Source organism: Dasypus novemcinctus, chromosome 6 (assembly GCF_030445035.2).
Source record: "Dasypus novemcinctus isolate mDasNov1 chromosome 6, mDasNov1.1.hap2, whole genome shotgun sequence".
Lineage (NCBI taxonomy): Eukaryota > Metazoa > Chordata > Mammalia > Cingulata > Dasypodidae > Dasypus > Dasypus novemcinctus.
In genome coordinates this window covers 18,455,097-18,482,454 of record NC_080678.1, presented here as the reverse complement: position 1 = coordinate 18,482,454, position 27,358 = coordinate 18,455,097, and the positions used below count along the sequence as shown (strand labels likewise).

The window sequence follows — 27,358 nt, the reverse complement described above, 5'->3', positions numbered from 1 at the left end:
CATATTAATATGGCATTTAAGCGTCACACTAATTACTACAATTTGGAATATCAACATTTTTAGTCATTAAAAAAACTAAGTAATTTCCTTGTTCTTAATGGAATATACAGTAATCTAATTCACTGTAATCTATTTGAACACAATTACTAGGCTATTTTATTACCAAACATAGCATAATTCACTTAAGCAAAAAACCCATTCATTTAGACCCCTGAAGAGTCAAGGCCTGTATAAACTAATAGAAGACGAAATGTTTTTCATCTTTCCAATACCTACTAAAATGCAAACTAAACATTTATAATATACTGAGTAGAAGCCCTACTCTCTTTGCCAAGTACAATTTTATTCATATATCCTATCAGAGACAACCTAGAAACAGTAAAACAGTTTCTCTATTTTTGAACTCCAAATTAACAAGGTTTTACTATATTGATATTCAACAAGTGAGGATATATTTTTGTAAAGATGGCAAATTTCTACTATTCTATATCAAAATTACATTTTAAATTCAACAAAGCTAATGGACTTAATTTTAACATTTATATAAAACCTAGAATAAGTCCCGAACACATATATATATGACATATGCCTTACTGATAAAAGAAAACCAAATTGTTTACTTCATGGCAGCCTGAAAGAAATAACTATATATATAATAAACGACAATAAGAAAAAGCCACTTATCATATAGTCTAGTCTTTATTGAAAGACTTACTTCAACTGTGGTTTACAGCTTTGGCTTAAATTGGCCAATGATTTTAGCCTCTCACTGCCAGTAGACATAAAAATCAAGTGGGAATGGCATGGGGCAGAAGGAATACTAATAGAGATTATTAGAGCAAAAAGGATGGCAGTCAGAAACATATCACCAAAATAAACCTCAAAATAAGTATGAATCAGGAAGCATTTTCTTGTGTGCCAAAGAATCTGTGCTGCTGTTTTCAGTGAACGTGGAAAAGGCAATGATTTTTAGGCTTAAATTTGATTGAGATAGCTCTGACTTCATTTTGCGTTATGAAATAGGCTAAGTGTGTTAGCTTGACAGTTGTATTTTGAAATGGTATACTTCATTTGAATAAGAATCGTTATATTTCAAAAGCCATTTCTTATGAAGCTAACTTGTAACTGATCATGAATTGTTTTCTTTCATATTAAGATGAAAGACACTTCAGTCATATGCTTACTGTAGCAATATACCTGGAGTCTGGATAATTATTATAGAATGTGCAAGCAGGAAACACTGCATCTACATTTAGATGACAGTTATCTCAACAAGGTACTTAATTTACTGGCAGATCAAGAAAGGCAAACTGAGAATTTAATAGGCTTTTCTGAATATTAAAAGAAAAAGAAAGACTTTAGTAGTTTTTCAAATTTTATATATATATTCATGAAATTTATAACTAGGAGGCATTGATATAATTTGAGTGTTCTCATAAAATATAAAGCAACTTTTTAAAAAACACCTTCCCATCCCACCCCCAGACACTAACAATGAACAAACGAAATCAAGGTAAGTTTCAGAATAGTGTAAATGATGAATATTGTAGTTAAAACTAAAGAAAGTGTCATAAAAAATTTGGCCTAAGAACTTCAGACCCTGTGAATTTTTACATTGAATAGATTTGGCTATATTTATAATAAGTGGGGGAAGAAGGAAAGTAATACCAAAATTATTGTCACCAATTTATAAAATAATTATTTTGATGCTAAATATAAGTATTCAAAGGTTTAAAAATTGTTAATTTGTGGGCGCAAGTTGCATCTACACTACTTATCTGTAAAGGGTTTTTATCATTTGGTGCCCAGGCCTCAGAACAACATTTCAAATACACTGCCAAAACATGTGCACCCCCTAGCTGTTACAATTCATATACAAAGGATTTTATCTATTTTACATTTGAGGCAGTTTTTATAGACATAGTCTGAAAAATACTTCAGAAGAAACCCTCAGTCTCACACATCTTCCCAAACAATTCATGTTTACAAACTGCACACCAACAACTCAGCCTCAGTTCAGGCTTATTCCATTCAAGTACCATTAGATTAAAAAAAATTAATTAAAAATAAAACTCACAACTCTGTGTACTGTTTAAACTGAATATCCAATTATAAATTGGTACACTGAACTGTCTAAATAAGATGTTTTAGCAATCTTGTTAAAGAAAAATTCTTGGGCAAAATATAGCTAATTTTAAAAACATCCCAAGATTGTTTAAAAACTCTTATACTATACAGCTTATATGAACCTTGAAATAGGTTTACAAGGTTTTGAATCAAGGTATTTATATACCAAGTAAAGAAAAAAAAAATTCTTATTTCCAATGACATTTTAAAATGTAATAAGGTACCACAGATTTGTATGAAATTAAAATTAAGGCTTTTTCTATATAGCAACTTGTGTAATTTTAATTTTACATAGTAGCCAACCTTGTTAATATCAATCTTGAACATTCTCATCAATCCACTGCATTCAGTGCAGTGAAGTATGTTAAGTGTTACTGCAAATAATTACTTTGACGCTACTTCTATGTTGAAGCATGCTTTTAAACACTGTAGTTCTCCAATATTTACAATGTATATCTTCAAACTTCCTGTAAAAGAACAAGTATGACTGTCTGACTTTAATACAAACACCATACTTGGAATTTCCCAACCCCATATGAAATATTAATTTACTACAGTTTTAATAGTCAATATTTTTTGAAGTTTTAAAAATGTGTCTTAATGTGGACCACCAACATTCGTTCAAGTAACTCAGACAATGCTGTTCCTTTATTTAGGTTGCAAAATTTCTTATCAGTCTGGCTTCAGTTTCTTTAGGCCAAGAAAAAGTTAAGTATTTCCTCCAAAGTGACTCCAAAGTCACGCATTTCTTCTGAACATCATACTTTTTCCTGCTGACTTCAAATGTGGTCCACCTTGGGGTGGGGGAGGGGAGTATCAAGGTTCAGGATGAACTTACATGTGATTCCCAGTTTTCAGGATGCTCCCATTTTTGTTCTTTTAAAAATATGGGGAGTTAAAATACTGAACAACAAGATAAAAATGGAATTGTATCTAAGAATCAAAATGTATTACCCATTTCTCCTATTATATCAAAATTTGCAGTCAGAATTGTCTTTATTGACTTTATTTTAGTTTTTGTACACAAAGAAAAATCATGTTCATATCCATCATGAACAAAAACTTAAAAAGGCAGAACTAGAAGACATGTGTCCTTCACCAAAGTAAAGCTGTGCTAAAGTTTCCAAACATTTCAATTTTTAAAATAAATATTTTCATTTTCCGATGTCTACTTTCATGTCTTCAGAGTGTCATAGGAAAACCGAAGCCTATCATGAATTACAATTTTGTTCAGAGTCCCAGCTCACTGTGTTTGGTAACTTGCCATACCATATCCAGCTTGGTTAGGAGGAGGTATTACAGGGGGAGGAGCTTGTCCTTGGGGAGGCTGAGCACCAAATCCACCCATCCAAGCAGCAGAAGGTGATTGACTTGGGAGGGGGGGGAAAAAAAAAACTTCAGCAAACACAAAAGAAAAAAAATCATCTATAAATTTAAATAAAAATCAGACAGAGTCTAATCATAGAATAGACAACTAGAAATCAACAAACCTACACAAATAGAAATAACCCCCCCCCAAAATACATATATAGAATAAATATCCCAGTGTAAGTTTTATATTTTTGTTAAGATAACCATTTTAATTTCAATTTAGCACAATGACCTTAGCACAGTGTCTGAAAACGGATTTTTAAAAATGAGAAATGATTCAATACCATTCATCCACCAAACATATATTTCATAAATGGCATTATCTATAAGAAATTTTAAAAATACAAGTTCTTGTTGAAAAAAAGGTTAGCACCCAATCTAGTTTATGAACACCTGGGCGGTAGGGGGATAAGATATTCTTTATTAGATAAATTTCTGAGATTTCGCACATATGCCAATAGGCATGAAAATCATTAAAATTTTACTTAGAAAAAGTAAATAAGTATATTAGAATGTAAATCAAATTCCATCAACTGCTTATAGGGCTAGTAGGACACTCCAAATGTTACCCCAACCTCCCATTTCACCTTGGTAATGAAGAACAACTTCAGTTTTACAAATCACATTTCCTAAGATTTACTTCTATAAGAATGCTTATAATTTCAAATAGCTCAATATATTTAATTTAAATAAGTTCTCACTAGAATACAAAGACCCTTATTTGTTTTTGTAACTAGATAAACACAAACAACTTACTCTACTCCAAATCCTTGCTGATTCCATGGTTGCCCGTACACTCCATAAGGCGGTACTTGCCACCCATTGGCCATATACTGTCCATATTGTTGTGGGTTTCCATAAACTTGGCTCCACTGGCCCCACTGGCTGTAGTCAACCTAGGAAAAAAGCAATTATTGTGTTAGGAGACAAGTAAGAAACACCGTATTTGAAGAAAGAGTGGGAGACAAGGAAGAGAAAAACTAAGTAAGCACCCTTATGTGAATAGGACTCTGATATTTATCATTGTCTAAGTTTATTGGGGTGGTGACACCTGTGAAAAGAAAGTATTAAAATTCAGTTAATACCGCAAAATAAACACTTTTGAAATAGCATCAATAAAATCAACTGAAAGCAGTTATATGCTTTGTTTATTTTACAGTTTCTAAAGCTTTCATGTAGATATGTAAGATGGAAACTTTAAAAAGTGCTAAGAAAAACAGAATTACCTGTTGGAAGTTTTTAGTCATATCAGGAGATTCTTTACCCCAATAGCATTTAACAACATGTCCTTCAATCGTAGTACCATTTACAGAAACAATGGCATGGGCTGCACTTTCGTGGGTTGAAAACCTAAGAGGAAGATAATGAGGTTTTTTGTCTTTCATTTTTTAAGAAATCAACAGTTTGTTTTTTGTCTATTATTATTACTGAAATAAATGAAAATGGTTAATACCGATTGAAGTGATAAATCTACAACTATATGATTATACTAAATATCACTGATTATACACTTTGGTGTATTATGCTTTATTAATAATGTATCAATAAAATTGATTTGTTAAAAAAAAAACTCATTAGTTTACACCTGTCCACTTGGCATTTTTCCTAAAGTATATTATGTAGGCCAAGTTCTACACTGCAAAAGAAGTAAGAGTAACAATGATATTACAGGTATAATTTTACCTGACAAATGAATAGCCCTTCTCTGGAAAAACTCTTATTTCCATAATTTGTCCAAATGGTGAAAATGTCTGTCTCATAAGCTGATCTGAAAAAAATAAAATAAAATATTTAAGGCTCATGTATATCATAAAATTATATTAATAGTGCTCAAGTTCCACAGAGAAGGTGATTAGAAAACAAAAACCAAAAAAAAAAAAACAAACAACAAAAACAAAACCAAACAAACCCTGTACCTGTTAACCCAGAAGCAATTCCTCCACAGTACACAGTACAATTTTTTGGACTTGACTGGTTTACTACATCTTCAAATCTCAACTGCTTAGTGTTGTCTATGGGCAAAAAGAAAGCAAAAATGCTGACTGTATTATAAAACTACTGTTAAATTCCTATACACTATAAATATAAGCTACAGCACGGAGATAAATGCCTCAACGGTAGGAGAAAATATAATTTTCTCTTGATTCTGTTTTCATCTATAAAATCAGGTGGTTCACAACTCCAAAAATACTTATAGCAAAGTCCAATTAGTTCCAGATAAATTCAAGATGAAATGAGTCTTGCGATGCTAATAAAATTACATATTAAGAAATTAAGACTACACTTAAGACATGATTTTGTAAATAATCCATAATTTTAACATATGGTAGATATATCTTACTTTCTTGTGTACTTTTAGGTGCAGGTGGTTTACGTGTGGCCCAGTTGGTTCGGATCTGACGACCACCCAACCACTGACCTCCCATATGCACAATTGCATTTTCTGCATCCTATGGAGAAAAGAGAGAGAGAGAAAGCGCAATCACAAGAAAATACTGGTATATAAGATCCAGTAAGATGAAATAAAATGCAGGCACTATTGGATTCAATAAGTCTCATCAGTAAATGAATTCATTAAACACCCTAAATAAACAAAACTGAATAACACAAGAAAATGACTTGAACTTGAGTGATTCATAAAGGCCACCTTTATATACAGATCTCAAAATACGACAGCAGTAATTACCAAGAGAAATTTATCACAATTCACAATATACAAGGAAAAATGACAGTCTCAAGGATTAAAAGAAAAATTAGTTTCTCAAATATACACATTTAAATAAAGAGGAACACAAAAAGCACACAAGACAAAGCTTTTTTCAAATATCTTAATTTTATGATTGGTTTTTAATGTAACTTATCCTTAAAAATAAGTACAAGTTCTAATATCACCTCCCCCCAAAAACTATGCATTCTAATAGCAATGAATTATGACTATTACAAGATTAAAAACTCATTTTCAGAAAATTTCTGCTATGATTTAGAATGCTATAATTTGTTGATAAAAAATGAGTTTCGATGACCAGAATCATTGTGAATTTGTAGTGAAGCTAAGCAAAATTGGAACATGACTTCTGCTCTTTATTTTACCACTTGAATAAAATACAATTTAAGTTTCTGAATCTGTTCTAAAATTCCAATATCAAAGCCCACTTTATTATTTAATGTTAATGTAAATGTCTAAATATTTTGGTACCCTCTTTAAAAAAAAAACAGTACATGCAAATGTCAAGATAAGTTATTTAAATGTGTATCTACATAATATGCTGTACTCATTAACATCTCAGTTATAAAAGGATAATAATTAAAAGAGCTAAAACTTAGACTTTCTTTCATGTTTAAGACTGAATTTGCCCCCATTTTCCATATACTGAATTTTCAGATTCGATCATTTGCCATAGCTTTGGGCTTTACTTGTAACAAATCTTACCTTCACTAAAGTACAAATGCAATTTTAATAATCTTCCTTACAGTGTTATCTGCCTATCTTTTCCCAGTCACTTATTTCCAAGCTTATGAAAAAATAAATATACTCTAAAATAAAACACGCACAAAAGCACCTCAAAGTTGTATCTATAGTTAACATCAAAGAATATTAAAGTTTAAGATACAACAGATTAATTAATGTCCAAATTTATTATTAAGAAATTTAAATTGAGTTGAAAGAACTTACCAGTTTGTTATAAAAAGATACAAAACCATAACCTTTGGATTTTCCAGTTGCCATGTCTTTGACTACCCGGGCATCCCTGTGAAAAGAAGCACAGCTAAATGAGGGAAGTAAGAGTCACCCTCAAAATAAAAACTAAAAGGAACCACACACACTGTATTGTGAGCATTTTTTAAATAAAATTCCAGTTAGCCCTAATTAACTACAGCCATTCCTGAACTCTCCCTAATGATTCTTTACCTGTTAGAAAAAAGCAGTAGGACAAAAACATGTAATAAACATGCAACCTAATCAAATAGCCTGTTCTTTCTAAACTAAATGATCAAATTTGAAGCTTAAAAGGAACAACAGTTTCCTTTTCTAATATTCTATTGGCTAGTGTCCTCTACTGTTTACTGGTTCTATAAATTACTGTAACAATGCTAACTACTTTACCATGCAATCTCTAAATAGTTAAATGTCTTCTGCCTAGTGATACAAAATATATGAAATATTAAAAAATTGAAAAAGAGGAAAAAATAGGAATTAAAAAGGCATACATGGCCTGTAAACAGATTTCTTTATTTTTCTTGGTCAATTCTCTACCATCATTTTGGAGTTTGGGCAGCTGTAAATTTTGAAAAATTGACATTTTCAGAAATTTAAGAAAGGAGAATAAAAAACTAACAACAATGCTAAGCACACCAGTACGAAAACAACAAATTTACACAGAAATTTTAGTGAGTAAGTTAAAATGATTGGAAATATAGAACTCCACTGAATATAGAATGTTAAAATGTAAATACTAAAATATGTATATATAAATAATGTATAATAAGAATAAATAGAAATGAGAAAAAAAATCTACAACTGAGTTCCAGTGTGCACAGTTCCTTGCAGTTAGCCTTCAAGATCCTGTCCATTCTTATGAGCAATTCTGCAAAATAACCAGAATGCTATTACTTTTAATTGTGACTTGGACTTTAAAAAAACTGCAGGTCTCAGGTATAAATAAAGATTGAAAAACAGCAACCTGTTATCATTTTTATACTGATTTTTAAAATAATACTACTTACCACACATAGATTAAAAAGCAAAGCAAATATCAAAATAGAAAATTCAGAATTAAATCTTTCTTTCAATTAAATTAAATATATAGAACAACAAGATGTATAGAGAAAAAATTGTTGTTCTTAATTGAAACATATTCCTGTAAGGCACTACAATATTTTATTTAAATCCACAGGAAATACATAAACTGATTTTAATCAGAAAGATAAGCTGCTATAAACATTTTTATAAAGCATAACCACTTTTAATTTCCAATATATTTGATCAAATAACATACAGTGAAATTAGAGCATAAAGTTTCTTAAAAAACAAATCACATTTGCCCAACTAGCAGAACCAAAAAGTACACTAACAAACATACCTACTAATTAAATATCCCGCACATTTATAATTCAGACATTGAAACATTTTAATAATGTAGAAGTACTACTTTTCGCTTACAGCAAAAGTATAAAAACACAGTTATTAAAATTAAACATGAACATATCCAGTTTAACCACAATATACCCAATCAAGCATTTTCCTAGTTTCCCCATTTAGAAACTCTTCCTATAAAAGTTCACATGGCATAAATCACATATTTATTTTTAGTTAAACCATTACCCTTAACCACCAAATTTTGAAAACATTGACAAAAAGTTGGATTTTTAAATGTTTTCCTACCCAAACATCTGCTTCAAAGATAAAAACAGAGTCACTTAATTTTTTAACACATTTATACACAGGATTAGTTTAAAACAAGACCCCAAACATTGAAATGACATTAACATTTTCAACATCTACTATTCAAAAAACAAAACAAACAAAGAACAATCAAAAAAACCATACTAACTAGGGAAAGAAAACCTTAACTTCAGTACAAGTTATCATATACAATTCTGCCTATCATTGCTGAGTGTAGTATCGATTATGATACTTACGATATTTTACCAAAGGGGGCAAATGCTGATTTGATATCTTCTGTTGTAATTTCTGGACTCAAATCCCCAACAAACACATGGAAGTGATCTGAAATCAAAGCATTGGTATCAAATACTTAGGAAGTCAGCTATTAAACTTTTATTTTAGGCAACACAAAAGGAGGGAAAAATCCTATTTGTGGGCTGGTAATGCTGCCAGGATAATTTCATAACTCGTCCACAGTAAAATGCAGCAGGAGTACTTACTGGAAGTATCTTTTTTCTGGCTACTTGGTGTTGTTGCCCAGTTTACTTTGACCTCCTAAAAATAAAGATTATATTTAACACAATTATTAGACATGTCATTATGAATCATTACACTTACCACTTATTAAATAATTTATCAAGCAGAGATTTTTGTAAAAGCACTAGGCCAAATAAAGTAAAACCGTCACTCAGCAGCAGTGTACATGTTTAAAAACTTGCTAAGAAAGAATACAAAGTAAAGTGGCATGCAAATATATGCACTCTTTTTTATGTGCCATCATTCTATTATCTTACCTTTCCCAAAATTTTTCTCCCATTCATAGCAGCTAATGCAGCAGCTGCATCTCTGTGTTCATAAAATTCCACAAAGCAATATGGGTCATTGCTTGTATGCTGCAAAACAGAAAATCCAACAGAAGAGTTGACCCTTCTGCTATCGGGTTGCTGAGAAGAAAATCCAGGAAAAAACATTACTGATAGCTAGGAATATATACAGTGAGATTGCATAAGCTTATGAAAGCCTAATACTTCAAAACTAAGACTTACAGCTAAACCTGACTTTTCACCTCAGAATCCCGTCGTACTCAAACAGAACTATAAAAGCAGTATAGAATCATGACTATTAGTATTAAATAAGAATCTTATGACTGTGATACTTCAGAGATAAAAGCATATCAGACTACCAATCATTAAAGATAGAGCAATGAAAAAAAATGTCCTGCTAGTCTATAATGCCTTAGATTATTATATAGCTAGTTAAATAACTACTGAAGTAGTTTACTGATAAAGATCAAACTATAGCGTTCTGGTGAGGCATGTTAAACATATAAATTAGAAGTTTATATTAGACTAAAGAAAACCTCAAGCTGAGATTTAAGAGATGAAGGCCACTCCTTCCCACTGTTCTCTCTCAACACTATTTTTAAAAGGATGAATTCTACTTGTGTGACAAAATCTTCCATAAACTTATCCCATGACTCTAACAAATACAGAAATAAACCAATTTTACAAACTTTACGCCTGTCAAAACTAGGATTAGTACTACAAATGGTGGTAATAATACAAAGATTATGCTTATCTTACTTTCTTTTCTGAATAAAGAATGAATGAGAAAACAGAAAATGTAAGATTTATAGCATACTGGAGATTCTATATACTTTGAATCTGGTATTCCGAAGAACACAGAAATATGCTAGTGATCAAGAAGAGGATTATGAAAATATGTCTGAATAAAATATGCCAGGAGAAAGCTACATTTTTACATCACGCACACACCACACCAAAAAAAACAGAAAATCTTTATTGCATATATTCTACAACACTATGTTTGACTATAGTTTGGTAAATCGACATTTATAAATAAGCCTATGAGAAAGCGCTACCTAAGCAATAGAAACATTATCACCTAACAACCAAAATGGAAATGAATTCTTACAATATTATAACCTCTACTGAATAGTTAGTTGTATTACAAATATACACTTTTATGTAAAGTTAAAAACATTTATTACTGTTCAATATAAATACCCTAAAATAATATTTAAAATGTGGAATTCTAGTTGGACTTACAAGGGATAATAATACCAGATAAAATAAAGATCTTTCAACAACCACTGATTTTCATTCCAGGAAAATTTTAGAAGAAAAATCCAAAATAAGACGTCTAAAACAATAGTGGCGAAGCAACCAGAAGGCATTTCCTTGAGGGAAAAAAAGTGTGATCATTAATACTGACAACAAAACTATGGGCTCTCATACAAAATCCTATTGATGTAGCCATGTGAATACTGTTCTCAGAAGAGAAAGGAAATGGGGAAAGAGATGCCAAATAAAAATATGCACTTAAATTCCTCCTGTAAAAGAGTTAACATTTACCAGAGTATTTAATGAAGAAATGATGTAAGAGTAAATAAGAAGCTAAAACTGTGCTAGCACTTGTTTCCTTTTATTCCTAGTACTTGTTTACTTTTACTCCTACCTTTTCTACCGTGATGGTTCTCTAACAGAAACTTTAATAATTGTAGCAAAATATACAGAGGTCCCATGGTAAATTTATAACAACAACACAGGTTCTGTGAAACTAGTCTACTGGAGCATACTGACTGATATCAAATTCCTCCAACTAGTAGTTAAGGATTCAATGTATCCTTTTAGAAAGTGACATTAAAATTATACATATATGTGCATATGCATGCACACGCACACACTGTATTTCAGCATATTCTTCAATGATTTTTTAAGTCACATCCCAACTATCAGAGATGTTATATATTTTTAAAAGCTTGCCTTAGGATTAACAGTCTAGTATTTGGAGAAGGCTAGAATCTAAGCTAAGCAATATCTACAGTAAAAAGAATATAAAACTAAGGGAGACAGAGGATTTTTCATATATTGAAAGGAGAACAGGTGCCAGATATTCTGTACTAGAGCTCACACTCTTTGGAAGCTTCCCATTTTACACCACCAAAAGACATTCTAAAAAGTCAATTATGTCCTTACCTTAATTAGTGTTGTCACCAATTTTTGTTGGATGACATAAATGCCAAGACAGAGAAATATGAGAGACTTTATGACTATTTAAATATCCAAATCTAAGTAGTTTTAGAATATGGATGAATTATGAAAAAAACTCATTTCAAGTCCCCCCGGCCCCTCATGGCTGGCTATCCACATAGATTTTTTTTAAAAAAATGTTGTTAAAATAAATCTTCATGAAATATTTTGCAAAAATTTCCTAATGACTCTACTTTTTCACATTCCATTCTCTTTTAAACCCACTCTAGTGGGCTTCCAACCTGATCGTGCCACTGAAATTGCTTGTTGAGCTCATTAATGACCTCTTTGCCACCTCTGTGATCCCTTTTCTGTCCTCACCTTCTCTTTCGAGCAGCATTCAAAACAGTTGACTCTGCCCTCCTCCTTTAAAATTCTCTTGGCTCCACAACATTCTCTTAATTTTCTTGTTACCTCACTGGAAGACCCTTTGAAAGATGATTCTTCCTTAGCGGAACCTCTAATGTTGAGATGCCCCAGGGTTCAGGTGTAGGGCCCCTTTACTCTTCTCTATTAGCACTCTCCCTAGGTGATTTTTCTAACCCCATGACTTCAAATACCATTGCAAGAGAATGTATATTTTCAGCACTGGTCTCTCTCCAAACTAGTCTATTCAACTGCCTACATATAATGTCCACTTTAGATATCTGATGCACATCTTAAATTTAACATCGCCAGAACAGAACTGATTCCCACCACTCCTCCCACCCATTCTGTGCCTCCCTCAGACATACTCGTTTTAGTAACTAGCACTGCCATTCACACAGGTGCACAAACAGTATCTCAGGGTCTTTCTTGAGGTCTTCCTTTCTCTTACTTTCTATAGCCAATCCAGTCCTACTGATTCTACTTCCAAAATATACCCCAAATTTATCTATCTCCATTACTATGGCTACCACTCTAGAGAATAGGTCCACATAACCAGTTATCTAAACCACTGAAATAAAACCAGCCAGTTTCCTTCCTTTTGCTCTTGCCCTCTACAATATATTCTCCATAGAGCAGTCATTCTCCACAGAGAGTAATCATAAAAAGGGAAATTGAGCATGTCAATCCCCTGCTTCAAAACTTCCAGAGGGCTGCCCCAGCAACCAAAGTAAACTCCAAACTCTCTGCCATGGCCCTACTTGATGTGGGACCCTGCCTACCTCTCTATACTCACTTTTCACCACTGCCCTCCACCACTCACCAGGTTTCAGCCATCCTGGTCTATAGTTCCAGGAATATACTGAACTCATTCCCAACTTAGACCTTTGCATCTCCTGTTTTCTCTGCCTCCAGCTCTCAGCATAGATAGATAGCTCCATGTTGCTATTCACGCCTCAGCTCAAAAAGGTGCCATCTTGCCCTCACCACTCTGTCCATAATAGTACCACCCTCCCAATCATCACCACAGCATTGTTATATTTTCTTTAAAGCTCTTAGTCCTATCTGCAATTATCTTGCTTACTTATTAATGATACTATCACTAATATGTGACCTTATTTACCTGCCTCTCCACTATATCCCCAGTGCCTTGAACAGTGCCTTGAACAGTGCCTAGCACAAAATAATGTTTGATCAATAAATAAAGAATAAATGATTAATCAAAGACAGGAAGGAAAAAAGAAAAATATAATATACTACAACAGAAAAATGTTTGTCATTAGTTAGGAGAGATGACCAAAAAGCCTATCTGCTTTTGAAGTTTTTAAAATTCTGCATAGAAAGTTTTAGCATGGCTTCTGGCCCCTGCCCTGTCTCCTGGCCTATCTTATGATTAATTCCATTCTAAATTGCAACCATGCTACAATTTTTATTTCCCTCCCTCTTTCTCTCACAAGCACTCACATGTTCTCTATTAGCCTGAATCAATGCTATTCTCTCTACCTGGAACCCCTTCTCCAAATTACTTTCTAGCCAATTTCTATTACTATCCTTTTAGGTTTCAGCCTGGGTATTTACTCCTCTAAGAAGCCTCCTCCTCCTAAGGCTGGACTGGATAGTCTTCCTATATACTCCCACAGTGCTTTGAGCTGTCTCTTTCACATAGCATTTATTATCCTATATCGTAAGTGTCTGTCACCTCCTGTCACCCTCATTAGACTAAAATTCTATGGGACTAGGAATTGTCTTATTTATTACTATATCCCTAGTATTTCCCATAATGCCTGTTACATGGTAAATAATTGAGGGAAAAAAAAGGTTTTTTATAAAAGTCAAGTTTTCTTTGGAAAAAAAAAAAAAAGACAAAATTATTATCCTAACATTTCAAATACCTATCTACATCAACATAAAGCTGTTCAGTCATTACTGTTTACTGAAAATGTGTATGGTGCTGCTGCACATAATAACCTAATGGTCTTTTACACACAACAGTTTCTAAACTTCAAAGGTACTATCTGAATCAGTAACATTCTTAATGATCTTCTATGAAATACCATCTAGTTTTTCACCACTCTATAAGCCCTAACAACTTTTTACAAGGAGAATTTCAAAATAACTACATCATAAAGAATGACCATTTGAAACTAATAGCAGAGAAACCTTGCCCTTTCAAATAAAATTCCATTCTAAACATAGTTTGTCAGCCAAATCAAAGTAGTAAGTCAGTATAACACGAATCTCTCTACCAGAATAATTTTAGGTTTAAAACTCTTTTTTAAAATGCTAATCAACCCATGTATCTCAAAATGTTAAACATCACACTAATTGACAGCACATGTAATTGGGAAGATCTTACCTCTGTTATCATTTTACAGCTTTTACAAGGTCCAATTTGACTGAATAACTGAAGTATGAGGACTTCTGTCACATCTCTGGAGAGGTTACCTACGTATCTGTACAAGAAAAAAAGACTTAATCAGCAATTTTCCTTCAGCTCTGATTCTAACGTGTTATCATTTAACTCATCACCTTTATTTCACTTTAACTTCTTCTGTCTTCAATAAATTTTTTCCAATTAAGCCTGACCCTATGAAAGTAAGATTAACCCTTATTTAGGGAAGCAATAATTTTTAGGCCACTGAAGTACCACTTCAAAAGACATTATAAAGAACAAATCAATGTGACCCTGCATACTCCCAAAGGAATATTATTCTGTACCCTATATATCATTTTCTCATCTGATTGAAATTATTTAAAATGTACGTCAGTCTCAAGATATGAATCACAGGGTCTGGATGTGAAGATGCAATTCAAAATAACTTATAACACACACATACATAAATACATCAAATACTGATTCATTAAAACCACTGAAGAATTATTAAACATGAAGTAAATATACCTTACACCCTAACCAAAGCAATTACATGAACAAAGGACTGAATTAGAGTGAAGTTATTGTAAAACACACAGGGAATGGAGTTTTTTCCTCTTCTTTCTGGCTAAGATTGTTATGAACGATATGTCCTCACTGTTGAAATTTCCTAGTCATTTTATTTTAGCATCAGAGCCAACAAAATACATCTTATATAGGTAACAAATAAAATAAATATAAAGACATCTTTAGAAATCTGGAGAAAATTTAAGATAATTTAGATAAACTCTTGCCTTAGATAATTAAAGATTTGTTTTTCCCTAATTATAAATTGAATATATATATTTTATATAAAAAAAATTTAAAAACAAATAAAAGAAAAAAGAAAAGACAAACCATGTATAACCTTACCACCCAGAGATGACCACCCTGATTTATCAAATTGCCACACTGTGTATAAAGTTGTGTACCTTTTTAAAATTCCTCAAACTTGAATCTGTTATGAACAACCTCATAAACCAAACAATATTTATAAAACTTGACATAAATTTGGCAAGTAAAAGGACATGAGTTTTATTTTTCTAACTATAATATATAACATCCTTTAACTGAGTACTTAGACTTAAAGGAGCCTTGCACCCAAGGTTGCCATATTAAATACGTAACTGCTTTAAGATGACATACTCTGAAAGGGAAAAATAACAGACCGAGAAAGGGAAAGTTAAAAAAAAAAAACCTAAAAAAAAAAACGCATCCAATTAAGAGTAACAATTTTACAGTTAAGAATTTCATTGCAATGAAAACTAATAACCTTAGCATACATGATCTGAAATTGAAACACAAGTCTAAAGTTACTTAAATAAAAGACCAAACCGTCTGTCACTGGTCTGCCATCTTTCCTTACAGTTTGTCATCTTTTCCTTATAATTAAAGCAGAGCCGACCATGCACTGTCATGCTTTTTCCAGCAGTGAACCCAGAGGCACAGACAACTGCCTACTCCTTTCTAACCCATAAGGGTTTGTGGGCATGCAATTACTTCTTTTTGTACAAAGTAAATCATTCCATAGGGAAAATGGACAAGTATCCTTGATCGTCTGTGTATTGTGTACATCTGGTCTAAAGAGCTAGTAAAATCATTTCTAAGAGAATAGTAGAGGCATGGATAAAATTGATTTTCACATATGGGAGCTAGCTAGTAACAAAATTAAAATAGAGTTATCTACTTACTATAACAAAGTTTAAATGACAAATAGTTTTAAATTTGCATTACTGTTTATGCATTGATTTGTTCAGGAAAAACTGCATGGATATTAATTGCCTTCATTATCTAACAGTCAAAATAAAAGCTGTTATTGTTTAATAGGATTTTTATTTCAAATCGATCTATGTCCAATCAGTAATAGATTGTGAAGAATTTCTAAAGAACATTTAGAAACATTTTAGCCTAATTTCAGATTACCTTTTCTATTATTCAGTTTTATAATTAATTCATGCACCCTAATATTAATAGAGATTCATTTTATAGCTTTTAAAATATTGCACTATGCCTTACATACCTTTACATTATTATAAAATATTTTGTCCCAAAATAAATACTAACAAAAATATTTAAGACAAATGCCCAACACTTGACCTGGTAAGAACATCATGCCTTGGTAGTATCTGAAATAACATATTTTTCTTTCCAAATTGTAGTTTTTACATTTCATTCTCTTTCTGCTCTGGTTATGAAGAAGTCAACATATTCTTAAGTTCCAAGTTTTTAAATATATAATTTTCACCTGAAGAATATATACAAAATAATAGGGAAAAAATGGTTCAAATTTTTGTATTGAGAGGTCAATTCAAAGAGTAAACACTTAGGAAATGCCAAAACGATTTTTAACGCATTAAAAACATAAGAAAGGCATACCTTAAGAACAGGAACTGTAAAAAACTAAAGCATTAAAAACTAAAATCATGCCTCTATCCCTAACATCAGGGTTAAAACCCAATTTGAGACCAGAAACTTGACAGTTTCACAGTAAGCAAAAGTTCAAATTGCCAACTACCCTAGGTTCCAACTGGGCAGAATTTTAAGTTAAGAACATCATGCCTTTCAGAAGCTAATCACACTTTTACAACAGTGTTCTCACTCTTTCGAGTAGCCCTACCAAGGTTGAAATTACCATCTTTTTTTTTTTTTAAGAAAATTCCATGGCTAAATTTCAATAAAAGTAACACTTCTGCTTTTGTTCTTGAGAAGTTCCTATATAAGGAGATTGTGCAACAACATTCTTCAATAGACTTCTAATAAATTGTTCGATTAATCAATATTTCATTTTAGAAAGGGTAGAGGAAATGTATAGGAGGCACAAATGAATTGACCAACTACTTAAGGGATACTGATGCACACATTTTAAAGAAACAGAGACTATGAATAAATAAAATAAGGAGCCTAATTATAGTCACAATATAGCCAAATCCATGGTATAACTATTCAAATTTATAATAAGGTTTTATAGTATTTATTTGTTACTGCCTTTAGATGCTGAGATTGTGCTCTAAATCACTGGCTTATTCCTCCTTCTGTGTCTCTATCAGGAAGAAAGAACAGCCTTACAGGATGACACTGTGTAACATGTATTATCTCAGATCCACAATTCCTACCAATTTAGGGGCACTGGATAGATGGAAAAATCCAAACACCATTACAATTTAGGTTGTGTTATAGATGACGGTATACCATGGATCAAATCACTGCACTACAATACAAAGCTATACATAATAAAAGACTGAAATGTGTATTCTACAAGGTAGATGTCAGGCAGTCCAATTCCCACACCAGTATCACACAGCATGATCCCGCTTTTGTTTCTTCCAGATTACAAGTTACCCAATACTCATTACCCCAAAAGAAATGTCAAAGGAGAATGAACATCAGAATAAAACCCTTTATTTAAAGCAACTATTGGACAATCAGAACTTTAGGCTCAACATCAAAACAATTCTTTACCACTTTAAATACCATCAAATAAATTAGTAATACTGTAGGTAATGAATATTTAAAGACCTACCTAGGCTATAAACACCATATTGCTTTCTGAAGATAGAACCATATGTCTTAGCTTGTGTGTGTCTGCAGGGAAAAAACCTCACTAGTAACACACAGGCATTTTAAGGAAACAGTTTAAGATAAACTTTGTTAAGAGTACATTTTTAAAAACATACTTGCCACCTAAAAACCTAGGCCATGATCACAGTGCAAAATAGAAAGGATATCCATAAACAAACAAAACAAAACCCTACTAGATAACAACCCCTAAAATCACATTCAAATTTTTCATCATGTTACTTGCATCTAAAAGATTTCTTTGAGGAGAAATGTATAAAATATACACTTTAACTACAATGTATTATTTTTTTTATTAAACTCTGACAAAAATCCCAATTGTGAAACATTTACTTTTATATCAAAATACATAAAAATCAACAGAACGTACATGTATGATAGTCATATCTGCCTATAATTTTAACTCAATCAAGACTTTTTAAAAAGAGGACTTAATTCTAGTTTAATGAAAGAAGTATAATCATTGTAAAATATTTGAGTACCTCTTATGTTCCAGGCAGTGAACTAAGTGCTGCAGAGGTAAGACCTAGGAGGATGTAGCAGTCCTTCTCTTAAAAAAAACCTTACCATGGAGAAAAGTGGGAGAAGGAAAAAGGAAGACAGAATAGTAAACACGTACTGACACACAGGTACAACAGAGCTTAAGATGTTTATTTAGTCATATGTATACATGTCACATTTTTGACAACTGTAAACACATACCAAAAGGAGGCTGAAAAGCTAGAGGTAAGAAATAAGGGACAAAGAAGTTAGCTTATTATTAGTCTACTGGAAAAGGTCTGATGAGAACAGGGCAATGCGGAGTTATATGAATAAAAGGTGTTAAAACAGTATATTATATTACATGACAAAATAAGGAATTCCTCTCCCTAAATAGATACTAAATAGTTAATGAGAAATGTGTCATATGAGAATTTACTAATTATATATTAAGTAGCTATTATGATGCAATGATGACAGTTCAGATAGTTTAGATACAAAGTAAGTTTTATCTTTATTAAACACGTGCTACCTAGGCCTAAATGGAGCTTTCCCAGATGCTTTTATCAAAGTAGCATCTCTAACTAAATACCAAGACTTGGCTTCAACAGATGTTAAAGGACAAATTCCAAGTTTGCCCCAATTCTCTCCTTTAGGGAAAGTGAAGGCAGAAATGAAAAAACAGCACAGAACACAAATATAAAAAGTGATTTCTACAAAGCAGGCTTTCATCCAAGCATTTCATTTTGCTTAGGTTAACCTCAAATGCTCAGGATGGCACATCTTTACTGATTTACTTAGAGAAATAGGAATAAAAAACTTAAGTATAAGGTCGTAAAGAAAATCGGTATCATTATTTTACAGAATATAAGCTATTTTCCTCCTTGAGCTTGTTTTCTTTGGTAGAAGTGAAGAGAAACTAGTCAAATTTCTGACTAGGGAGTACCTACTTTCATCTATTCCCACAAAAAGTAATTTCCCCATCAGAGAGCAGAGCCAAGTGAACTATGATCCTATCAATACTAGGCAGAGGCAAGAGAAACAAAGCAGCGATCTGATCTGACTCCTTGTACTCAAGGTAAGAAGTATTGCGCCTCGAGAGGCCAGGAAAACCAAAGGTGTCCAATTTAAACATTTAATTAGAAATTGCTCAGATGTTAAAAAAAACAAAAACAAAAAAAACCACTCACTAAAAAAGAAAGGAGTACCACACTATCCCAAAGGAATGCAAACGCTGAGTCATCACTCTTCATTAGGAAAGGAAGAAAACTCGAACTAAGCGGTTGAAGATGAAATTCATTCATTAGAATGCTCTTACAGGTAAAAAGCACAGCAAGACGGAAGAAAAAGCGCCCCGAAGACACATCGAATAGCAGAGAAAGACATCAATCATTTCATCCAACTCTGAAGGTCTCGACGCACAGATTTGGAAGAGGAAACACCAAAAGAGCAAAATGGGTTTAACAACTGATTGTCAGTTTAGCGTAGGTAGGGCTCAAAGTAAACTTCATTATCCAAGAAGGTTAAGAAGCTCGGACGGCAAGAGACATCCCTTTCGCACTTCAAAAGCAGCGGGCGCTCGGCGGGTGTTTCTGACAGCGTGGGCGGGGGCACGTGGGGCAGAAAGAGAAGGGGCTTGCGTGGCGGAAGAGTGTTCGGTTCCTCAGAGAGCTTAGCAGGAGAGAAGAACCGCGAGCGTCTCGAGCCGGGGACCCGGAGGGCGTGAGTGCTAATTTTTCGGGGCCCACGGGGGAGGCAGCCGCGGTCCCACCCTTAGTCCCACCCCCACCAGGCCCAGCCCCCGTGGGGACCGGCAGCTCCAGGCCCAGCCCCGGGCCCCGAAAGCAGAGCCGGGAGCAGGAGCTTTCCCCGGTCTGACAGCCTCTACCATGCAGAAACCTGACGTGGGAAGGGTGGGCGAAGAGAGGCGCGAGAGGAAGAGATCGAGACAAGCCCGAGACCCCAGGAAGTGACTGCGTTTGGGGGAAGGGAGGGTTTCCTTCCCAAGGAAAAGGGGACAGATGAGGAATGCACTTCGCGTTCGCGCCACCACGGCCAGGGAGCCGCCACGAGTCCCGGCTTCGGTCCCCGCTCTCTTGCTCCCTCCCTCAGCGTCCCGCGGGGCCCGAGCCTCTCGGAGCCTGGCACCCCCAGTCTCGGATACTCACAGAGTCCGGGGCTGTCCGTCGTCTTCCATCATGGTGGGTGCGACGGAGCGATCCCGGGACAAGGGGGAGGGCAGGGCTGGGGAGGGGAGGGGGTGGGGAGGAAGGGGAGGGGGACTCCGGGCACCGGCTGGGGACAGAGGAAAAGGCACCGAACCCTGCTCTCGGGCTCTCTCCCCCCAGCCCGCTCCGGACACTGCGCTCCTATCAGGGGGAGAAGGAGGAGGAGGAGGATGGACAAAATGGCCGCCGCCACCAGCCAGGCAGGAAACGGGGCAGCGCGCAGGCGCGGCCCGCCAGATCACCGCTCAGGCCAGCCGCGACGGCCTGCAATGGAGAAAACTGAGGGGGCAGAGAAACGCGTCCCTGAGGAAACACTGTGCCCGGTCACGACGGATCACGTCGTCGCCGCGGGCCTACCAGCCGGAGAAGCCCAACCAGCTCAGAGAGAGAGCCGAGGGATGAGAAACGGCGTGGAGCTGAAGTCTCTGGGAATTATGGTCCTGGAAATGAGAGAGGGAAGTCTTTTCCAGAGGGCTTCTGGGAAGTGTAGTCCAAAAGAGACGGACACCGAAGAAGAGACTTCTGGGTAGTGTAGTCGTACTTGAGGAAGTACGGCTACCAGGAAGTCTGCATGCTGGGAGGGGAGGGGAAGAATAAAGGCGACGTTAAAAGGCGGGGGAAATGAAGTAGAAAGGCGTTCCCCGGGAAGTAAACTACAAGTCCCATAGTGCTCCGCGCTGGGGGCTGTCCTAGGACTGCTCCAGGCATTTTAAGGCTCTCCTGCTCGCTCCGCCTGAGCCCCTTGCTCCGCCTCCGTCAAAGCCAAGAGCGGTTTCTTCAACTACGGCTGAGGCAGTTCTCTGGCTCCGCGTGGTATCCCAGGCAGGCGGGCCTTCCCGGCCCCTTTCTCAATGTAAACTGGGCCCCGGTCGCCAACGGCAGTCTCGCGCGAGTGTGCAGAGAGAGGGGGACCTGGCGGGGACCTGGAGGGACTGGGACGTACCTTGGACCGGGGCTGAGCTGGGAGCCGCGCTCGCCAGGGTCCCTCGATCTTCCCTAAGGGCCTACGGTGTCCTGCGGACGCGTTTTCCCGCTAATAGGTATTCATTCCTCGCGAGGTAGCCTGCTTTAGATTGCTTTACAAGTATCAAAGGTTTTATTATGCACTATTTCGTTGGATAAAGAGGTGAAAAGTATAGTATTTTAAAATGACTTTTCGATCCAGCCTAAGGAGTGGCAGTATGTCCTCCTCCTCCTCTTCCTCTCATTCTTGGAGTAAAAATCCTTGTACACAGACTTAAAAGTTGTATTTACAGCCGCCAGGCATGTGAACTAGAAATGAGGTCTTTCATGTAGATACGGGAAGGCACGTTCAAACTGCCTCTGCGGTCTTGCAGAATTTGGTTTTTTACCCCTGGCCGGCAACGGTTCACAGTGCGCACCCCTCCCTCCGCCCCCCTTACCTCAGTCACCCTCTTAGGAAGAATTTAGGAGTCTGTACCTGCTCTTGTAGCTTTGTGAAGGGTGGTCGTGAGGAAGGACCTTTCAGGTGGTTGTTGGAGCTTAACTGTTCCAGTTAACTGTGCCTTAAAAGTTGATTTTGCAAACACGTCCTGAAGGCCTACTGTGTGCCAGCTGGTGTACTGTTTACAATACTAATTTTTGTAGGCATAATCAGCCATACAGCGAAGGGGTTGTAATGCCTTGGATGTCGGTATGGAGGACAGGGGAAGGGGATTTCAACCTGAAAAGAAGGCTTTATAGAGACGATTATAAGGGAGCTGAGCCCCATAGAAGCCAGGGGGAGCAGGAAAAGGGCAGGAAGCATGGCTTTCCTTCCTTTTAGGGGGGTGGGAGACATGGAAGAGGGATCTCAAGAGTTAAAACTAGAGAGGTGGGGAGGAGTCTTATAGAACCATGTTGTCAAAGATCTGTATCATGCTGAGGAGTTTGGGTTTTATATTCCAGGAACTGCTCAAGGGTTATCTATTTTTTTATTTGGACCTGGATATAGAACTGGATTAATTATAATCCGATTCATCATTGATCCATGCCTACCCCATTGTATGAGTTTCCTATTGTAGCTGTAACAAATTGTTACAAACTTAGTGGCTTAAAAGGGCACAAATTTATTATCTTACAGTTCTGGAGGCCAGTCAGTTTCACAGGTCTAAAATCAAGGAGTTGGTAGTCTTCCTTCTGGAGACTCTAGGGGAGAATTCACTTACTTGCCTTTATTAGCTTCTTGAGGCTGCTTGCCTTGGCTCTTGACCATTTCCTCCATCTTCAAAGACAGCAACGTAGCATCTTTTCTCCTCTCTGACCTCTGCTTCCATTCTGACGTCCTCTCTTTATGATCCTCTTGCCTCCCTCTTTCACATGTAAGGACCCTTGTGATGACCTTGCCTTCCTTCCCCCCTCTTCCCTAAGATAGTCCAAGCTGAACTTCCCATCTCAAGATCCTTGACTTCATCACTTCTGCAAAGTCCCTTTTACCATGTGTTTCAGTTAGGGTTCTTTAGAGAAATGGAACCAACAGGATAACACACACATAAAAATACTCACGCACAGATTAATTTTTTTCAGTTGGCTCACAAGATTGTGGGGGCTAAATGTAGGACAGGCTGGTGGGTTAGAAATTCTGGCTAGAGTTGATGTTGCAGTCTTGAATCCACAATTTGTAGGGAGACCAGTAACCAGTACTAGAAACTCAGACTCAGGGTTGATTTGGTAGGCTTGAGGCAGAATTTCTTCTGGAAACTTTAGGTTTTTGCTCTTAAGGCCTTCAACTGATTGGATGAGGACCACCCACATTATTGAGGGTAATCTTTTTAAAGTGAACTGATTGTAGATCACATCTACAAACTACCTTCACGGCAATGTCTAGGTTAATCTTTAACCGAACAACTGGACACCACAGCCTAGCCAAGATGACGCATAAAATTAACCATCATGCCATATATTTACAGGTTACAAGAATTAACAACATGGACATCTTTGGGGGAGTACTATTCAGCATTCCACACTCACCTTAACTGATTTAGTTACTTTTAATCTGTTAGTCCTCCTCCACACACTAATTCATGTCTCTGCCTCCTTTCACAGGGGTAACCATCATCCTGAAACTTGTCTTTACCATTACTTACTTTCCTTTTTGTATAGTTTAATTCCAACTATATATTTCTGGAAAATATGTATGCACATTTAGTTGTTTTTTTAACTTTTTTTTTTTTTTTTAAGGTACCAGGAACCTGAGATTGAGCCCAGGACCTCGTATACAGGCAGCCGGCACTCAACCACTGAGTTGGTTCCCTCGTCTATTTGCTCGTTGTGTTTCTTATTGTGTTGCTTATTGTTAGTCTGCTTTCTTTAGGAGGCGCCAGAAACTGAACCTGGGCCCTCCTATGTGGGAGGCAGGCACTCAACTGCTTGAGCGATATCTGTTCCCAGTTTTTTTTTTTTTAAGATTTATTTATTTATTTATTTCTCTCCTCTTCTCCGCCTCCCCCCCCCCCAGTTGTTTGCTCTCTGTGTCCATTTGCTGTGTGTTCTTCTGTGTCCACTTATATTCTTGTCAGTGGCACCTGGAATCAGTGTCTCTTTTTGTTGTGTCATCTTGCTGCATCAGCTCTCCTTGTGTGTGGTGCCACTCCTGGGCAGGCTGCACTTTTTTCACGCCGGGCAGCTCTCCTTATGGGGCGCACTTCTTGCATGTGAGGCTGCACCTGGGGCTCCCCTACACGTAGACACCCCTGCATGGCATGGCACTCCTTGCGTGCATCAGCACTGCAAATGGACCAGCTCATCACATGGGTAAGGAGGCCTTGAGTTTGAACCCTGGACCTCCCATGTGGTAGCCGGACACTCTATCTGTTGAGCCAAATCCTCTTCCCTAGTTGTTTTTTTTTTTTGTTGTTGTTGTTGTTTTAAAAGATTTGTTTATTTTTATTTATTTCTCTCCCCTTCCCTCCTACCCCGGTTGTCTGTTCTCTGTGTCTATTTGCTGCATCTTCTTTGTCCACTTCTGTTGTTGTCAGTGGCACGGGAATCTGTGTCTCTTTTTGTTGCATCATCTTGATGTGTCAGCTCTCTGTGTGTGCAGCACCAGTCTTGGGCAGGCTGTACTTTCTTTTGCGCTGGGCAATTCTCCTCATGGGGCACACTCATTGCGCGTGGGGCTCCCCTACGTGGGGGACACCCCTGCGTGGCAGGGCACTCCTTGCGCGCATCAGCACTGCGCCTAGGCCAGCTCCACACGGGTCAAGGAGGCTCAGGGTTTGAACCGCGGACCTCCCATGTGATAGGTGGATGCCCTAACCACTGGGCCAAGTCCGCCACCCCCTAGTTGTTGTTGGTTTTTTTTTTTAATGATTTATTTTATTTATTTCTCTCCCCTTCCTCCCACACCCTGGTTGTCTCTTCTCTGTGTCTATTTGCTACGTCTTCTTTGTCCGCTTCTGTTGTTGTCAGTGGCACGGGAATCTGTGTTTCTTTTTGTTGCCTCATCTTGTTGTGTCAGCTCTCAGTGTGTGCAGCACCATTCCTGGGCAGGCTGCACTTTCTTTCGTGCTGGGCAACTCTCCTTACAGGGCGCACTCCTTGCACGTAGGGTTCTCCTACGTGGGGGACACCCCGGCGGGTCAGGGCACTCTTTGCACGCATCAGCACTGTGCATGGGCCAGGTCCACACAGGTCAAGGAGGCCTGGAGTTTCAACTGCGGACCTCCCATGTGGTAGAAGGACACCCTAACCACTGGGCCAAGTCCGCCACCCCTAGTTGTTTTTAACTTAATAAAAATATGTTTTTGTAGTCTTCTGAGTTGTGTTTTTCACTTAATGTACCATTGCTAAGATTCAGCCATGTTGTTGTATGTATGCAGTTCATTCATTTTCACTACCATATGACATTCCAGTGTGTGAATATACCATGCTTTATTTGTTCAATTTCTCATTGGTAGCCATTTGGGTTTCTTCCAGCTTTTTGTTATTGTGAACAGTGATCATTCTTGTACATGTCTTCTGTTATAAATGTGCAAGGGTTTTTTGGGAGATCCAGTGAGGTCTATATCTAAGACTGAAATTGTTAAGTTATAAGGTGACCATTCAATGTTAGATGGTAACAGCTGCCATGATAGGGTGGTTTTTGGAAATTCTATCCTATGCATTTTTCTATAAACCTACAACTTCTCTAATAATAATAATAATAATAAAGGTAATGCTTAACTTTTTTTCAAAGTGGTTATACAGGTTTGCACTCCCACCAGCATTGTGTAGGAGATCTTATGAATGGATCCACATCCTCTACAACGATTGGTTTTGTCAGACTTACTTTTTATTAGTAAAAGTGTTAGCTTAGTGTAGTCTTGAGTTGCATTTCTCTAATCAATGAAATTGAACATCTCATGTTTATTAGTCATGTGTTTCCTCTTTGGAGGTATGTCTGTTGATATTCTTGCCCTTTTTTTTTTTTAAAGATTTATTTTTCCCCATCTTCTCATTATGCTTATTGTACCTTCCTTGTTTCTTTTCAGGAGGCACCAGGAACTGAACCGAGGACCTCCGATGTGGGAGGGAGGTGCCTAATCACTTGAGCCACCTCCATTCCCTGCTTTATTGTGTCTCATTATGTTTTTCTTCTTGTGCTTCTTGTTACATCATCATGTTATGTCAGCTTGCTGCACCTGTCCTTTGCATCAACTCACTGTCTTGCTCATCTTCTTTAGGAGGTAGTGGGAACCTCCACTCTCGCTTTGTTGTATCTCTCATTATGTTTTTTCTTCTTGTGTTTCTTGTTTCATTATCTTACTGCATCAGCTTGCCATGCCTGCCCATTGCGCCAGCTCACTGTCTTCTTTAGGAGGCACCAGGAATCGAACCAGGAAATTCCCGTGTGGTAGGCAGGAGCCCAATCACTTGAGCCACATCCACTTCACTTTTGCCCATTTTTAAATTAGGTTATTTATGCTTTTCTCATTGATTTGAAGGAATTATTATTACTAATCCTTTGCTGGTTATGTATGGTGCAAATATCTTCTCCCAGTTTGTAATTTGTCTCTTTGCTTTCAAAGCATGTCTTTGATAAATTAGAGTTCTTAATTTTCAAAAGGTCAAATTTATTTATCTATGTGTATATGTGTGTATACATATTTCTTGTTTAAGAGGTATTTCCCTACCACAAGATCTAATCTGTAGACTCAAAAAGAAACTTGACCATAGTCTACTAAAGAGTTTTTAAATTTTATAGGGTTGGGATCCAATGTCATATTTTTCCTTGTAGATAACCATTATTTTTTTAAGTCCATTTATTGAATAGTCTTCCCTTTCCTCATTGATCTCACAGGCCCCCGCTGTCATTATGTCAATTCGAGTCTTCTAAGAAAAGGATGGTAAGACAGACTTACATGTGCAAGAGATGTAT

At 36.4% G+C, this 27,358-nt stretch overlaps 1 protein-coding gene and 1 long non-coding RNA gene across 14 annotated transcripts; one reads left to right on the top strand and one right to left on the bottom strand.

The window, feature by feature from the left end:
• Positions 1 to 680: 680 nt before the first annotated feature.
• Positions 681 to 21,520, bottom strand: TIAL1 (TIA1 cytotoxic granule associated RNA binding protein like 1). 12 transcript variants are annotated; one of them, XM_058298287.2, is made up of 15 exons: positions 20,941 to 21,468; positions 18,775 to 18,854; positions 18,237 to 18,298; positions 16,814 to 16,961; positions 14,660 to 14,756; positions 9,679 to 9,828; positions 9,385 to 9,439; positions 9,139 to 9,226; positions 7,172 to 7,247; positions 5,840 to 5,948; positions 5,415 to 5,510; positions 5,182 to 5,266; positions 4,725 to 4,848; positions 4,255 to 4,394; positions 681 to 3,497 (listed from the first exon to the last, which is right to left on the bottom strand). In XM_058298287.2, exons 4-15 carry the CDS (start codon positions 16,852 to 16,854, stop codon positions 3,371 to 3,373), a joined length of 1,188 nt encoding a protein of 395 aa, XP_058154270.1. In that variant the 5' UTR covers positions 16,855 to 16,961; positions 18,237 to 18,298; positions 18,775 to 18,854; positions 20,941 to 21,468; the 3' UTR covers positions 681 to 3,370. The 12 variants fall into 12 exon arrangements, with proteins under 12 accessions (XP_058154270.1, XP_071071746.1, XP_058154269.1 ...); XM_071215645.1 differs by having other exon boundaries at positions 9,679 to 9,777; XM_058298286.2 differs by lacking the exon at positions 18,775 to 18,854.
• Positions 20,439 to 27,358, top strand: LOC131278672 (uncharacterized). Of its 2 annotated transcripts, none has more exons than XR_011648987.1 (3): positions 20,439 to 20,494; positions 24,181 to 24,243; positions 27,281 to 27,358. It is a non-coding gene; the product is annotated as an uncharacterized lncRNA (long non-coding RNA). The 2 variants fall into 2 exon arrangements; XR_011648986.1 differs by lacking the exon at positions 20,439 to 20,494 and adding an exon at positions 21,960 to 22,040.

Bases quoted from the DNA above. Each gene is read 5' to 3' on its own strand.
- TIAL1 (XM_058298287.2), bottom strand. From the start codon at position 16,854: ATGTTATTTCAGATACTACCAAGGCATGATGTTCTTACCAG. The intron at 9,227-9,384 runs GTAAGTACTCCT...CTTTGATTTCAG, and splicing joins CCAGAAAAAAGATACTTCCA to ATCACTTCCATGTGTTTGTT. The intron at 3,498-4,254 runs GTAAGTTGTTTG...CCCCCTCCCAAG, and splicing joins CAGCAAGGATTTGGAGTAGA to TCAATCACCTTCTGCTGCTT.